The sequence below is a fragment of the Pieris brassicae genome, chromosome 11 (genome assembly GCF_905147105.1).
Source record: "Pieris brassicae chromosome 11, ilPieBrab1.1, whole genome shotgun sequence".
In the NCBI taxonomy this organism is placed as follows: domain Eukaryota; kingdom Metazoa; phylum Arthropoda; class Insecta; order Lepidoptera; family Pieridae; genus Pieris; species Pieris brassicae.
Genome location: NC_059675.1, coordinates 6,166,255 through 6,182,932, shown reverse-complemented (window position 1 = coordinate 6,182,932; position 16,678 = coordinate 6,166,255). Strand labels below are relative to the sequence as shown.

The window sequence follows — 16,678 nt, the reverse complement described above, 5'->3', positions numbered from 1 at the left end:
AAGCCCGGCTTCGCAGTTCGAATATATATATATATATATTCATTCTTTTTTTTTTGATGGGCTCCGGAAGTCTGACTCACCTACCCGCTTCTCAGTTCAATAAAATGAAGCTATTGCATTACTTCACGCCGGTTTTCTGTGAGACAGTGGTACGGCCCTGGTCGTGTCTGCCCATTTGGCTGAAGCCTGAAAGCAATGGGATGGCCCTCTCACTAGGAAGCGGATTGACTAATTGCACTAATGAAATAACCATGTCACAGGTTATTGCACCAGTAGGCGATGAACTCATCACGTCCCGACGCTGGTAAAAACGGTAGGAACGATTTTAATTAAACTAATTAATAACATTATAAACATTTTCTTATATATGTCAGGTATAAAAAATTGTATGCATAAGCTCCAAAGAACACGTTATTCTCTTACGCCACAATTTCCTTTTCAGACTACACATTTATTCATGTCAACCTTGCGTTGGATACTCATTGTGATGTCACTGACACATATTTCCACGCGGTTCCAGTTCTTAAGCAGATACATATATATTAAGAGAGTTAAGTTGCTTACATTGATATCTTTACTCGGTATAAAATAAAAAGAAATAAGTGAGCGTGTACTGTGCTGCTACAACGCTTCTTTTTGACCTCAAATATCTGTACCCGTGTCCTTGGTAATTTATATATAGGTATAGGCCAGTAGGTGATTAACCCTCTGTTGCTGTTCGTGTTATGCTGGTTTTTCTTACATTTTATTTACCGTAAGTTCTAAACCTAACTTTAAAGATGTGGAACTAATTAAATCGGTATTTGTGTATGAAACGTATTGTCAGCTATAATTTAGAGTCATTCTGTTCACATATATATATATATTTATAGCATAGATTCGGATTTTTTTTAGCTAAACACAACGTCACTTGCCAATACGTAATGTGATAGAAATGAAAGATATACAGTGTAAACTTGAGTCGATTGTAGTCGATGTCTTTTGACACTTTAAATTTTTATCCTAGTCCGCGTGAGTACAAAAGATGAAGTCAGAAAATAAAATATGAGTCAAATGACATAAAAACACCCAAGGAGCGGAAGTACAAAGTTATATAGATAGCACATTCAAATTAAATCATATTCAATTTAAAAAGTTAAAATTGAATAAGTATAAATTCAGTTTAAAATTAAGTCTGGTACTTACGTAACTATACAATTTCCAAGATTTACAACTATCAACCCTAATGACATTGAATTCTAAGGACAATAATTTGGTATAACAAATAACTGGGTAAAGAATTAGAAGTCCGTCGCCCGAGTTTGATGATACTGATTATGTAGGTGTCTTGGGGAACCTTGATTGGAACAACTCCAAGTGATTTTTGCTGCCGGAGTTGCGTCTAAGTATTCTACCTAACCCTGCGTCTAAGTAGTCCTACATAATCAGTATCATCAAATTCGGGCGACGTAATTCTAAACCCAACCCAATAACTGTTGAATCGCCAATTACAAATTCCTCGAAGAGGTTTCTATTTGACAACTTGTTTATTCACTATTTCCAACTGTTACTCGAGGGAGCGGTTACGGTGATACCTCAATCGTACCTTTTTGTTATATTGTTTAAAATAGAATATTGATTTGATAAGGTTAATTTCTAAATATTAACTTTATTATATTTTTTATAATGCAATTGCATTTTTTAGAATAGTAATCTGAGATATTTTTAATATTCCTCATATCGTTTCATTGAATCGAAGCTTTGATTTATAGCAATAAAGCGGGCTCATATTGGGATGTTCGAGGGCGATACTGAATTTTTCGAATATTGGTGTCGATCTATTTGGAAATAAAAGTTGCCAGTTAAGAGATTGGCAGCCGGCCAAACCCAAATCCCTCACCCCACCCCCATACGAAATAAATTACGCTCTACGAATATTGTATTCAATGCAAATATTGCTGAAGGCCGGTTCTTTACATAATTACTGATTATTAACAATGGCGGGTAATATGAAAATAAAGTAATGAACGGAAGTATACTGTTTTATTTAACTTCTACCCAAAATATTCGCTTCAATATTTTAAATTTCTTGTCTAATAAATCTGTTATCATCATACTAAAATTACAACAAATTGCTTTATTTTTGTTCAATCTAATTTCAACTTTATCAGTTGAATGCATACTCAACCTTCAAATACACTAATATTTATAACCTGCTACGAAATCTGAATAAATGTTTACCACGTGCAAGCTCAACAACATCTAGCCGTTAATAGATTTGTAGGAGTAGATAATAAATTATAAATATCAAACAAATTTGCCATGATCCACCTTAATGCGCACAATGAAAGCTTATTGTCGGCTACTTAGCTTTAAGAGAATCTTTGGCATTACAAGCGCAGAATGAAATTAAGTGAAAATACAGATGTATAGAAATGAGTTGGGTGCGCAAGTTCGGGGTAGCTAGCCGGTGGAGGGGAGAGCCGCCCGCCCGCAGTGTCGCGGAGGCTGCGAGCCCTAGCACCGCCCGCCCTGCACGCTGCCCACAACATTGGATCTATTGTTTTTATGCAAAACATACGTTGGTAACATGAATGTGATTTTATGCATGGATGACAGCCGTGGGACGTCAATGGAATTAAGTAAGCTAATTAGCAGTTATTTCGTTGTAATAGTTTCTTTATTTTTAATAATTGATAAATCTATAGGTTTTAAGTAAAAGTATTGTTATTTACATTTTATTATTATTTAACTGTGAAGAAAAATTTTTGTATTTTAATTTTGTCGTGTTAGAGAAAATTTAAGTGAATTGTCTAGAAAAACACTTGGTTAAGAAACGGCGTCTACTTATCACGAGGACGAGGCTTTTCCAATTATAGAGTTTTTCTTAGAAAAGTGGCCGTACTTGCAACTTAAATAACAAGAGCTTTGAGGTCACCTTTTAGAAACTTCACGTAAGTGCTCCTTATCTTTAAGGATCTAAGAGCACTGCGATATTTATAGCTTCAAGGAGAATATTGCTTGCCTTTATTAAAACTTTCCCTTGTTTAATGTAAATAAATATGTATTATTAAGTAATATATTTATTTTTATTTTAACAGGAAAATAATAAGGGATAACAAACGAGACTTGGTGCCAAATCTACTGTTATTTATATTTCCACAATGAGTCATACCTATTTCCGAAGTTTTACATCACGCGACATGTCCTTGGTGCCAATAGCTTTTGCATTAATAACATACCTATCTAGTGCTTGCGGTACAACCTTGACGCCCAAGCCTGATACTACAGTATCATTGAATATTCACGAGGCTATATTTATTCCCTCAACTGATCATAGTATTAAACCATTAACGCCAACAGAAGGTTCGGCTGATATTACTTTAGCAACAGAGGAAAGCGTTAAAACAACAAGAGCTTACGATGCTACAGAGAGGCCTGTAGGCCGTTTAACGACTCAAGCGTCTCTCACAAAAGGGTTCGTGAAAAGTGCAAGAAGGCAAAAGTTAAACACTATTTCTAGTGCACTAGAAAGCGCAGTGCATCCCTCTGCCCGGCTTCAAAGTCGCCTCGAGGCGATAGATTGTGATTTGCCCGTTCTGCCGAGAGAATCTCGTTTATGGAGGGGGAACGAAACACACGAATTGAATTTGCCTATAACGGTAAGATTATATTTCTCAACGCTTTATGTTTCATTTTATTCGTTTTTAGATGACTGATCTTAATGTAATATTATTGTAAATGTCCCTCTTTCTCAAGATCCATTAAAAGCGGATCTGTTCATTCGATAATCATGTTTCATATAAATGACATGCTTAGTAAAAATACACAATAAATATTAATACATTACGTAGACAAATTTGTAAGTTATCAATGACATCAATCTTTCATACTTTGTAATTTACCCTTAATTAAGTCTTATAAGAGGTAAGGTGAGCACCTTTCCACTTATAATATTTTATTTTATTTTTCGTTTATCTATCTGATATAACGTGCCATATTAGGCATTATTTGCATTATTGAAATTGTGTATACTTAAATCAGCAACAATGAATAGTGAATAGCTTGTTACTAACGCGTTTATAATAAATGATGACTTGAGCGATGCCTTTGATGTAATCATATTAAAAAAAACGTTTTATGTGATAAAAGTGATACGACGAGAAATAAATAAAGTTATGCGTTTCATCTGCGAAGCTTATAATATTCTCCTCGAGGTTGATCGTGACGAGAGTAAGGAACAGAGCGAGGTCAAATACATAAGCAATAAATTGTCTTACGCTACAGAAAACAGAGTAAATGGCTACGATCTTTGTTGTACATTATTCTAGTAAAAACTTTGACAATCACGAAAGAATAGCATAACGTAACTGAAAATAAATTGGGTTCAGAAATATATTACAGTCTGGAATAGCAACACTGTTGCTTTTTGATATGAATGAAATCGCTGACAACATCTAAGTTACTTGAGTTTTAAACAAAAGGGTTTATTTAAAATATATGCAAAATTATCTTAATTCGTTTTCGGGTATTATACCCAAATTATTTTATAAAAATAAAGAGCGTTTAAATAACGATCGTATAACTTATAATGTTTGCTCTTACCCACTGTCAAAACTCGGTGTCGAATACGAATTAAAATATAAACTATGATCTTTTTTTAAACACTTTTCTGTCTTTATTTTATTATTTATACCTTACTAAATATAAATAAATACTACAATTTAACAAGCCAAAAAGAATTGAGACCGTGACCAGAGATGTAACTTAGTTTGTTATGTATTTTTTATACTCTCAAACACATGATAACCATCAAATACTTATGAAATATGTAAGAAATAAGATACACAGAACTTACAATATCGCCCGCGATATCGCAGCACACAAAGAAGTCCCAAGCGTCCGTGAATATATAAAAAACAACCTTTCATATTGTCTGATGTATAAAGTTCAGTAATTATTGTTTACCAAAAGAAAATTGTTTGGCAAACGCATGTAATCGTGATAGATGTATGCTCTACTAATCATAGAAGTCATAATTATCCTTACAAATATATTAAATGTCCATCAATAATAATAACAGAAACTGTTTTGTGTGCTGATATTATTGATGAAATAAGTGTAAGGAGATGCTAAATGCCTGCTTAATATTCTTATCGTTTTGACGAGGAAAATATAAAATACCTTAGGTATTAGTCTAAAGTTCAGGATTGTATCAGATTATAAAATATGTTTTTCAAAAGCCTAATTTATTTTAAACTCCTTAATAATAATAAAAATTGGTTCCAATTTGTTAAACGTTCCAACTTATTACTCTAGGCGAGTCGCGTGTGTACATATAATTCAATGTATATATAGCATTAAATACGTGTCACTTTCCGGCAAAGGGGTGCGCGGGAGGAAGGGGTGGCGACGAGGAGTGCCCTCAGGTCATCGTGTCTTGGGAGGGCTCCGCCGACATACAGAGTGGAGACATCCTTATCGTCCGCATCTCCGACTCTTTGTTGCTCGATGTTCACAACGACTCCAACGACGCGAACTCATCGCAACCTGCCCTCGAAAGGTTAGTTAATGAAACCTTCATTAAAGGCTATCGTTTATTAGTTCTATAAGCTCATGTGCTTTTTATAATTTTATTTATCTCGTAATATAGAGAAATATCTCGAGTTCTGAAGGGTGATTAATGAATGCTGGTTTTTATATTACGTTACCACTACTCGCTAGTAAAAGCCAGTTTACCAACCGACCGACGATACTCTAATTAATTGCGTTGTGAATGTGATGTGAATTGTGATTATTACAGTTCTATAAATAACACGTAACAGTAAAAAAAATATTACACCTTTATCGATACATATTTAAAAATGAACATTAATAAAAAATATCTATTTGAAGCTTTCACCTCCCCACATCTATCGCCTACATTCGCTTTCAGACCGCCCACTTTGGACAAGCGTATTAAAGTTCATTATATATCTAGCTTTTAGGGTTCATTAAGCATTCTGTTTCTACGAGAGTGGTTTTTCAGGACACATCACTTAGCCCTTCAGCCAGCCGTATATCAGGTTACTCGACAAGGACACGAGCACTGTGATGTTTCAGAAGGAATGCTACTTGATATTACTCCCTTGGATGAGCACGCAGCGAAACTATTTACTCTATACGATAAAGATTTAACTGAAGGCGTCAATTTGTTAATAGGTATTGTGGTTATTCATGCTATCTTTAAGGTGTTTTTTAATTTTATATTTAGAATTTTCTTGGTTATTTTTGACAACTAGTCTTATCAGTTAATAAAAATAACATATTTAACAAAACCTTTAGTATGGTATATTTTACTAGCTAATATCGATCAATTTAACTGTGAAAGGAAATGCAAATGTTACATTCAACACAGTTAGCCCGGCACAGGCTTTGTCAGATATTGTTTATTTACTTATTTATTATTCCTTTACTCTTGTACGGAATACGTTAGTTAAACTTTGATAATGTGCGTGACTTGTGTAAATTTGGTGCTATCAAGTAGTAAAACGGAATAAACCCAGTATTTCAACGTCAAACCGCAGGCAAAGAGCATTTATGCGTGACGAAAGCCATTCTTTTACGTTGTTATAGCCTTATATTACGTTTTGATGGTATTACTCAAATTGTGTCTTTGTGTCACAAACCGTACATGTAATAATGGACACATAAAGGAGACAATAACATTTTTACAGTTGTATCTGAGAATTGGGGGTCACAATGCGTCCGTTTGAAAGTGACCGTCAAGTCAGATAACTGTGGCGAGTCTCAAGATTGTTCTGGGAAAGGAGCATGTTACACAAACATATCCATGGTAAGGTCATGCCGTTTCCTTTTTATTTAGACTCGTGTTTGTAAGATTTAAAAACTTGATTGAATGTACTGACAGTCCAAATTGGCTACTTTGGTTCTTCAACTTAATAAATCAAAGAGATAATAAAGTTTCAAAATTCGAATTTTCTAACTAGCGTTATAATTTATAACTGGTTATTACCGTATGGTATAATTTTTAACCCCTTAATCTATGGCCTTCAATAAGAAAATAAGTTTTCCTGTTTGACTGACATCATTGAGCTAAACGGTATTCTGATTTTGTTTATATAATGTGTAATAGACATAAAATATGTTCAACGTCAGGATATTCAACACAGACTAAGTTGGCGGTTCAATTATAGGAAGGTTACGAGTGTCAATGCTGCCCAGGATTTATGGGGCCACACTGCGAAGACAGGGACGCTTGTAATCCATCACCATGTTTGAATAATGGCATATGTGTCGACCTCACGCAACCTCTCAACGGAGCTAACTATCACTGCCTATGTCCATATGGTATTTACCACAGAGGCTATTTTTACATATACATATATATATATTATGATGAAACGTTATAAGACAACATATTTAACCTTTAGAAACTTCTTATTTGTTCTCAACCCTCTTACATTTTCATTGCATATTTGTAATTTTTTTTACGTTCAATCAGCAATCTATGTATTTACGCTTATTCAAAAAAGGATTTGTTGATCAACGGGGATTAAAATTAGCTGAGGTTGGAACAAGCAATAAATTTCCGTTTATATCGCGGGGTTTACTTTGAACAGTGCCGAAAATAAATTACATTTTTCGGTCAATTAAATTCCAATGTGACGTAATCCGTAGCCGTACCAACCGCGTTGTTGCGTAACGTCCAACCCGCTTTGCGGTGCCTGGAAATGGTTTTATATTCAAATGCGGCTAAACAATTACAATGAAGGTTTTAAGTCTGACAGATTGTCATATAACAAATTTGATGATAACTGGTTATTGCATTGGTCGTATACGGTAATTAACGATTATCTCTTATTTTTATTTTTTTATGTTCTTATGGCTATCCGTATTTTATGCGAAATTATTAAAAGCAATTAATGTGACACAATTCACTTAAAATTACAAAGCTTAATTAAAGCTCAACTTAACGTTTGACATTTATCGTGATTGGCCGTTATTAATGAGAACGCTCGGACGCTAAAGGACCAAGCAGTGAAATCAAGATTCATTAGTTTGGTAATCTTTTTGGGAGATTTATGTGTTAGCGTTTTTCGGCTAGATACGACATTAAACCTTTCTAATCCTAATTAAAAGATAACAAGAAGTTAATGAGAAAATTAAGGCTCACTTTGTTACGTTATTTAAGTCGTGGCAACAACCAATAATGTGTCATAAACGAAGTGTAGGTAATTTACGACTGACGAGTATATTTACTAGAAATTCCTTTAACTTAAGTTGTATAACAGTATGCCTGTTAAAAATACTACTTTTGTTATAAAAATCAAGATCTCAATCCACATAATTAAAACAAAAATATTCACAAATAACACAAGCAAGATCACATGTTCCTTTCCATTACACCATATCTAATAAATTTCTTAATTTTTGAGTATTATTTTCCTCAGGCTTCACAGGTAGGAAATGCGAAAAAGATCCATGTTTTTCCTCACCCTGTCTTAACGGTGGGTCGTGTATGAGCATGGCTATGAATGGTTCTACTACGTTCCATTGCGCGTGCACAGATGAATGGACTGGAATGCACTGTGAGATGCCATCCACGGGCGGCGCCTGCGCAGACAAGCCTTGCGTAAAAGGTTTATGCGTTGAACAAACCGATGAAGAGGATGGGCCGAAGTATCGTTGCTTCTGTGAGCCTGGTGAGAATTATTTTAGCTTTAATAACTTCGTTAAGTTACTGGGTTTACTCGCTTATTATTTCTCAATATTTAAAAAAAAAGTTTGTTTCTTCCATATTTAAAACACCAAACAAATATAAAAACTCTTCCACAAACAGAAACCGAAATATGCTTAAAATGTAATTGTTATATATATATAACATTTTTTCTATAATATACTATATAGATTTTTTCTATAATATATTATAGAAAAAATCTCCAAAATTTGGTATGCCCCACAAAGATAAGTTTGCATTAACATTTTTATTAATTAATTAAATCTGTATATTCCTTTGTGTAAAGCGATATAATTTTTTTTTTGCCTAACGATCGATATATAGCCTGCTTATCGTTTATTAAGAGTCGTTAATATTTTAAAGTTCATCATCGAAATATGTTAAACAAGCATATAATATAAACACTATATTTTCGCTTAATAATATCATATGATAATGAATTCGATCGTCAAAACAAAATTTTGAAATAAAATATCCCCCTTCGTGAACTTATTGACTCGTGAATATTAAAATCCTGTCGAATATGATTAAGGTGTAAAGTAAGGTGTGTTCGTGGTCTGGCTACTAAATTAGACTAGATTTTCATCTATTACAAATAAAAATGCAATTTTTTTAAAATGAAGTAATATAATATTATTAAAATTGTATACCCAAATATTTATTAAGGTCTCGTTAATAAATAAAACAATATTCTATTCGAAATGGCCACCTTTGGCTTTTATACAGGCCTTTAATCTGTTAGGCAACGAATCAATGCATTTACACGCACAGCTTCCAAGGAAAATTTCGCCACTGCTTGCTCCAAAGATTTTTAAAGATACTCAATGTCGCCGTGTCGTTTAGAGCAGGCCTCCAAAACTTACTATAATTTGAAGTCTATAAGCTTGACGTCTGGACTAGATGAGGGCAAGTCTTCATCTCTAATAAAGTCCGGAACGTTGGTTTCAAGCCAGGCTTGGGTAGTTCCCTTGTGACCAGGTGTAGAATCCTGCTGGAAAGTCCATGGTATATTTTAAAAAGTGTATTGCTGTGAAGTTTCACAACTTGACCCAAGACTGTATCTTGATACACTTTGGCTGAAGTTTTCACTCCTTTTCACAAAATGTAGTTTAGTGACTCCTTGATAAGAACGAAACTATTACTGACGCAAGACGATTACCACGTGGTATCGACCATTTGAGCAGCTTCTTTAGAACTGTGAGCATACACTTTATCATTTTGCTTTACCTCTTTATCATCTATTAAGAGGATATTTTTGTGTTTTTCACCTGCGTATCGCGACAGAAGGTGTTTTGGTGAAGCCACTCTCTTGAATTGTAAATATTGATTTAGGGCATTTCCGAAGATAAGCACCGAGCTTAAGGGGTTATTTAGTATTACGCGACGTTCGATCGACGATCATTTCTTGCGATACGATTTTTTGCTTCCTAATGGCGTTTCGACGAATTCTGGCTTTAACAGCAAATCAGCCTTTTCAGCCAGTTCTAACAGCATGACGCCGCCCCGATTTTTTCTGGTCTGTGACAGACGAAGTGTTGTATCTTTTGATAGTACGTACATAAGTACGTAGTAGTAGATATACGAACATACGACGGATACCAAGTGTCTGGAATATGACCAACGGCTCCATACCCACTTTGCAAGGCAAGGCGATTACTGGAATCCTATTTTCTTTAACACCCCATTCCATATTGTAATTTGATAATTAATGTAAATGTGATCTCGCAAAATCGAAAGATGGTTTTACATTAATTTACGTGTTTCAAATTCAAAATAATTAAAAAGTTCAAAAAATGCATTTTCATTTTCGACTTATGGCCAAACTAGTTATTTTTAATTTTTTTTTTGTAAAAGTCAGAGCGAAATAAATATCATTTTCATTTGTATTCTCTTCCGTGCAATATATTATTACCGTTATGGAATATAAATTTCATTATCTTTTTGTGATGGACTTTACATAGGAAAGATTCGACATGCGTCGTCCTTAAAAATATCGAATAATAAAATAAAATCAGTCCGTAATCAGATAAAACTGACCTTTTTGTCAGAATCTAAAAATTTGTTCATAAACTGAATCAGTCAAAGGCAGGTTTTTTATAGAAATTTTCTTTGAAGTTAAAAGACGGTTAAGAACTCTACTTTTATACTTCAAACAATTTGTCTTTCCATAAAACGGACAGTTTTACGGTCTATTTTATTGCGCAGTACGAATAACGTCCCATACCATAATTTCCTTAGGAATATTCGCTTATCACTGGGTGTATTAAATCGATATGTAGCGTGAATGCATTTTGGCATTATGCCATTTAGAACGTACGCTGCTTAGTCAGGATTGAAAGATAACAAAGCCTCGAACAAACTTATATCTAGTCACTATCATAATGTCGACAAACGTGAAAGGAAATTTCGCTCAAAGTCAGCCAGTCAGTCAGTTCGCTTCGTATTAATTCCATGTTGTTTCATGAACAAAAAATATCAATTTTATTCATCCGAATGAACTGGGTGCAGATAGTAATTTAGTTACTGCGAAAACGGTCGATAGTTGACATACTGGTTTGGCAATATTTCAGAGCTACTAATTGTTCTTATTTTATTTTAGCGTTTTTCATGTGTATGATATTTATTCTTTAAATGGGAACATTTTATTATAAATGAGTTTTAATTCTAAACGAATTCTCATGTAGATATGGTCCTATCTACAATACACAAAATCTAATTTTAACAACTTTAATTTCCCGTTTATTATATTTTTATTGTATTCAATACTAGTATTTGAGTCTGAAATAAACGACTCGACGGGCTATACTAAATAGCAGTATATATGTGAATGTAGTTTATAAATTTTTGGATGGATAGATGTGATTTGAACCAGAACAAAGATATCCGATAGTTAGAAAATATTGCGTACATACGTAACACGTAACTACTAAAACGTGCCCGTCTAAGAAACCCATGAAAATAATTTAATTAAATTAATAATAATGCTGAATAATATGTTATACACCTCTCAAAATATACATTTGTATTAGGGTATACTGGAGACAAATGTGAATTGGAATACAATGAATGCGAGTCGTCTCCTTGCGCGAACGGCGGCACTTGCACTGACCGCGTGGGAGGGTTCACTTGCGCATGTGGACGAGGCTACAATGGACCGACTTGCCAGTTTAAGGTAGCGTTTTCATTAATAACCCCCCATGCATGAGACGGGCACATTTATGTGGATTTTGTAGGCTCGATTTTTTTTATCAGAGGTACGAGCCAAGTATGTTTATTTTTACGTGGTGTTAATTATGAATCTGCTGATAGTTCCTCTGCATGACAGCCATGTATAGACTTTAAAAAATATTTGTGATATCTTTACCAGTTAAAAGTAAAAATTAACTCGCGCCGTGCTTAGGAAATTGCTTTATGCATTGTTCTTGTTAAAATATGTAGAGTATTTTTTAGCTTTTAGTCAGTATTATAGATATCTTTGTATTTTGTAGGTGGACCTATGCTTACCAGACCCCTGTAATGAACACCAATACTGCGTAGACCATGGTAACAGCTATACATGTGAATGTCCACACGGATTCGTTGGTGAAGAGTGCCACATACCAGCCACATCGGTATGAGAACTTTTAATGTGAAATAAATAAATTATTCATCATACTGCGCTTTAACTGTTATTGAGAGAGAGAAATGTTAGTACATTGTGACTAAGTCATCACTATTACAAAAAAATGTTCTGCTACATCACATGATTCAACTTAATATACTTTGACATGCAGAGTGTGATTAAGTTGTTTCATGTGACGTAAACTTAATTCAACGTATATTGGTGTTATCTACTCTGTACGTTCCGTAACTGTTTTATTCTTGCTTACTTACTTTTCGTTACAGATCTGCGATAATAACCCTTGCGCTCATGGTGGTACCTGTTGGAGTGGAGTAGATTCATTTTATTGCTCCTGCAGACCGGGATACACAGGCCGACTATGTGAAGGTACTATTCAAACTTTTATTAATCTCTACGTATTTATCTATATATACGATAATTTTTATTATAATAATCCAAGGAAATAAATTAGTTAATTTAATTATACTTATTCATATCACTATCACTAAACATGTAACTTTTTTAGTCTCAGCCGAAAAAAAACAATATTCTATTCGAAATGGCCACCTTTGGCTTTTATACGAGCCTTTAATCTGTTTGAATGGGATTTCCTTCCCTAACAGCTTCCAAGGGAAATTTCGCCACTGCTTGCTCCAAAGATTTTTAAAGAGAATCGATGTCGCCGTGTCGTTTAGAGCTGGCCTCCAAAACTAACCATAATTTAAAGTCTAACAGGTTGAGGTCTGGGCTAGATGAGGACAAGTCTTCAGCTCTAATAAAGTCCGGAATGTTGGCTTCAAGCCAGGCTTGGGTAGTTCGTGCCTTGTGACCAGGTGCAGAATCCTACTGGAAGGTTCACGGTGTATTTTTAAAAAGTGTATTACTGAGATGTTTCACAACATGGTCCAAGACTTACTGAATACACTTTGGCTGAATTTTTCACACCTTTTTCATAAAAATAATAATTTCGTGACTCCTTGATAAGACACGCCGTACCAAACCATCACTGAGGCAGGATGATGACCACGTTGTACCTTTCCGACCACAAAAGCAGCTTCTTTAGAACTGTGAGCGTACGTGAGCACTTTATCATTTGCTTATTGTAGTATTTTTCAAGCGTGAACATTTTTTCATCGGTAAAGAGGATATTTCTGTGCTTTTCACCTGCGTATCGCGACAGAGGGCGTTTTGGACGATCCACTCTTTAATTGTAAAGATTGATTTTAGAGTATGTCCTGTATATCAACGATAAGCACCGAGCTTCAGGTCTTGTTTTATAATATGAGAGAGAGTGCTAGCGGGAATCTTAATTTCTCGGATTTCGACAAATTATGATTTTAACGGCAATAACACCCGTTTCAGTTCTAGAGGCACGTGGCCGCCCAGATCTTTTCTAGTCCTCGACAGAAGAAGTGTTGTCTTATCTGTTGATAGTACGATATAGGAACATACGGCGGATACCAAGCTTTTGAAGTGTTTGGAATATAACTTGGATTGCAGGATCACTGCAATCCGATTTTCTTTAACAACCCCATTCCATATTGTAATTTGATAATAAACACGAATAAATGTGTAAAATAGCGGAAAATCGCATGAAGTTTTAAAATAATATACTTGCTCCAAATTCTAATTGATTAAAAAGTTGAATAAAAGAAAAGTTTTTATGTAACAGTATTTATGACCAGACTAGTTACTTTGTGTATAAGCGTATATTCCGAAAATAGTTTTATTGGATTGAAACCAGTAAAAGTATGGCAAATACTTGAATCATGATAAGACTGCCAGTAAACATATTCAAATTTAATGGATTAGCCGGCCTTGTTGCCTGTTATGTGTCAGCTTTTAATAAATATAGATTAACTACAATCAATGCAACGATGCTCGTAAATAAAATGGTCTTTAGAAAAACTATTAATCTTATTTGATTATTTATAAAGTAAAATAGTTTAGTTTAGCGTAAAAAAATAGAAAAATAAAACAAATCGTGAGCGCCTCGATACTAGTCCTTGAGGTGTAACTGACAAAAATGTGCGCATAGCAACCAATTAGCTATTTTTATATTTCAGAGGACTTTATCTTGGAGCCAGTGATAGATGGTGACGTAGACGTTGACTCTGAATCACAAGGAGGAGGATCTGTGCGAGTAATGCGGCTGCCTCTTGGCCTGTACCATGATCGACTCCACAACGTCTATATTGCGGCTGGGACCCTCGGAGCGGCGATTGCTATTGTCGGAGTTGTGGTAAGTGGTTTTTCTTGAAGACACGGGTTTCGACACATATACACATTGTATAATTGACTATATCCTGGTTATAGCAGTAATTTTTTTTATTTCCGTTATGTCAGGTCCTAAATAGGCCTAAATTTAATTCACCGTGTAAACGTTATGTAACGATGATAAATATCTGCTTGTAGTAGTGTTACATTTGGATTGCTGACTTAGCTTAATTTTTTTTATATATTTCTTATTAAACATTAGGAACGATCGCGGTTCTCTTACATGTATTATACACGTTTTCAAAATATACTAACGGAAATAACAATCTATGAGTGAAAACCCGTTATATGGTATCGAGGAAGAACATTATTGCGTCAATACATCAATAATTTCTCTGATAAGCTTTTACGCCTTTCAAACGCAAACAATTATTGTTTGGCCAGGAATAGAGCCTAGTGACTGCACCTTTGTTTACAAAAAATATAATGTTAAAGGATATATCATTAATGTCTTTGATACTTATGCAGTATTAAAATTATAGGTAACAGCGTGTCATTGCCGCGTGAACAAAACTTACTCTCGCCTGTTATCCGGATTATCCGCACGAGTCTCCGAAGCTGGTCCTCCACACCACTGGCTCCAGGACAAACGGGAACCGAACCCCGCTCCCTTCCAACCTCCTACTTCTTTCGACACAACAGATATGTACTACACCCTGGACTTCAGCGATAATCAGAGCTCACCCCTTATTCAATAGCCATTACTTATGGACTGTTCCGAAGGGGAACGGTTCAAAATACAAATATAAATGCTTGTAGTGCGCTTGCGCTGTAAGTCATTGTCTTATTATTTTAGATGTGGAAAATTATTTATTCTGACAAAAATATTATTAAACATTCATCTTTAATTTTATAAACTATAGCTAAGCATTTAAAAAGCTTGGAAACAATACTCTTATCTTAGTTAATTTTAACTCGTCCTTCTGATATACAGAAGGTTCACCGTAGAATTTATCCAATATCATATCTTGTATTTCTGTCCTTAGACATTTATGTTCTTCTTAACGGAATTGTTGTTAAAGGTGACGAAAGTATTCAATATTTTGTTAGTGAATTGTTTTAATGCAAAGATTTTTTCCTTAGTTTTATATACTGCTATTGCAATGTAGATTTTAATCTTGGCTTCAAATGTGTAGGAATTCATATCTATAAGCAATAATTGTGGCTATTTTATGTATTTCAATTAGTTTCTTAGATTAACTGTGGTATAATTATAAAATATGTCATGTAGCGTACAATGTTTTTTTTGCGCGTGATTTCAATAGTTCTGGAATATAGGTGTGATATTATTAAACTATTAATTTATTAGTCAATAAATTATAAAGATTCGAAAAATGTACTCTTTGACTTTTTAATTAAATATTCTATGTGTTAAATTAATTAAAAAGAAGTGACTGAAGTTCCTTTTGTTATCGAGGTTAAGATGTTTTTTTTTTCATAAATCTAAGTGCCTCCGAGATACAAAGCATTAAGGATTTTGATAATCCAACGATTATGTATATTTTTAAATTTCTACCATTTACTAAGGAGTTTCTCGATTTGAAATGTTTATGCTTTGTTAGTTTAAATTCACTATTATCTTTTGATCATTTATTAAGTTTTTATAACAAGTACATGTTGTTATAAAAGTATACGTATATTTCGCCTTAATGCTTTTCATGTTCGACTAAAATTTTGATGTAAATATGTGTGTTGTATTATTGTTGACAGTCATTAATAAAATATGTGTAAAAAATGTTTATGCTTCCACCTTTTATCAACTTCAAAATGTTATTACTTATAACATTCTATATTGAATTTTCTATTTCACTACCAAACATCGTAATTGTGGATGGTGGTTATATACGTGTATTTGATATCTATGCATGTAAAATTAAACGACATTTTGTTTTGAAGAAAAACATTTTTATTTAGATCATAAACTTTGATAAAAATAATTATATTAATAATATTTTTATGACAACTTACAAATATTCATATAAAAGAATAACGTAACATCTATTTAATATTAAGTACATTAAAAATCAACGAAAATGTGCTACCACTTTCGGTACATATAACTAGTGTGACTCCACGAGGTG

The 16,678-nt window shown here is 33.9% G+C and overlaps 1 protein-coding gene across 1 annotated transcript; it reads left to right on the top strand.

Moving 5' to 3' along the window:
- The first annotated feature begins 2,488 nt into the window (after nt 1–2,488).
- LOC123716656 (delta and Notch-like epidermal growth factor-related receptor) lies at nt 2,489–16,253 on the top strand. The gene is made up of 12 exons (XM_045672502.1): nt 2,489–2,621; nt 3,081–3,641; nt 5,367–5,542; nt 6,008–6,180; nt 6,696–6,814; nt 7,176–7,329; nt 8,433–8,684; nt 11,749–11,891; nt 12,208–12,330; nt 12,605–12,707; nt 14,387–14,562; nt 15,080–16,253. The coding sequence occupies exons 2-12, from the start codon at nt 3,144–3,146 to the stop codon at nt 15,293–15,295; spliced, it is 2,133 nt and encodes a 710-aa protein (XP_045528458.1). The 5' UTR covers nt 2,489–2,621; nt 3,081–3,143; the 3' UTR covers nt 15,296–16,253.
- Nucleotides 16,254–16,678: the final 425 nt, after the last annotated feature.

Coding starts and splice junctions, on each gene's coding strand:
- LOC123716656 (XM_045672502.1), top strand. CDS start 3,144: ATGAGTCATACCTATTTCCGAAGTTTTACATCACGCGACATGTCCTTG. Junction 3,642..5,366: donor AATTGAATTTGCCTATAACG/GTAAGATTATAT, acceptor TTTCCGGCAAAG/GGGTGCGCGGGAGGAAGGGG. Junction 6,181..6,695: donor AGGCGTCAATTTGTTAATAG/GTATTGTGGTTA, acceptor ACATTTTTACAG/TTGTATCTGAGAATTGGGGG.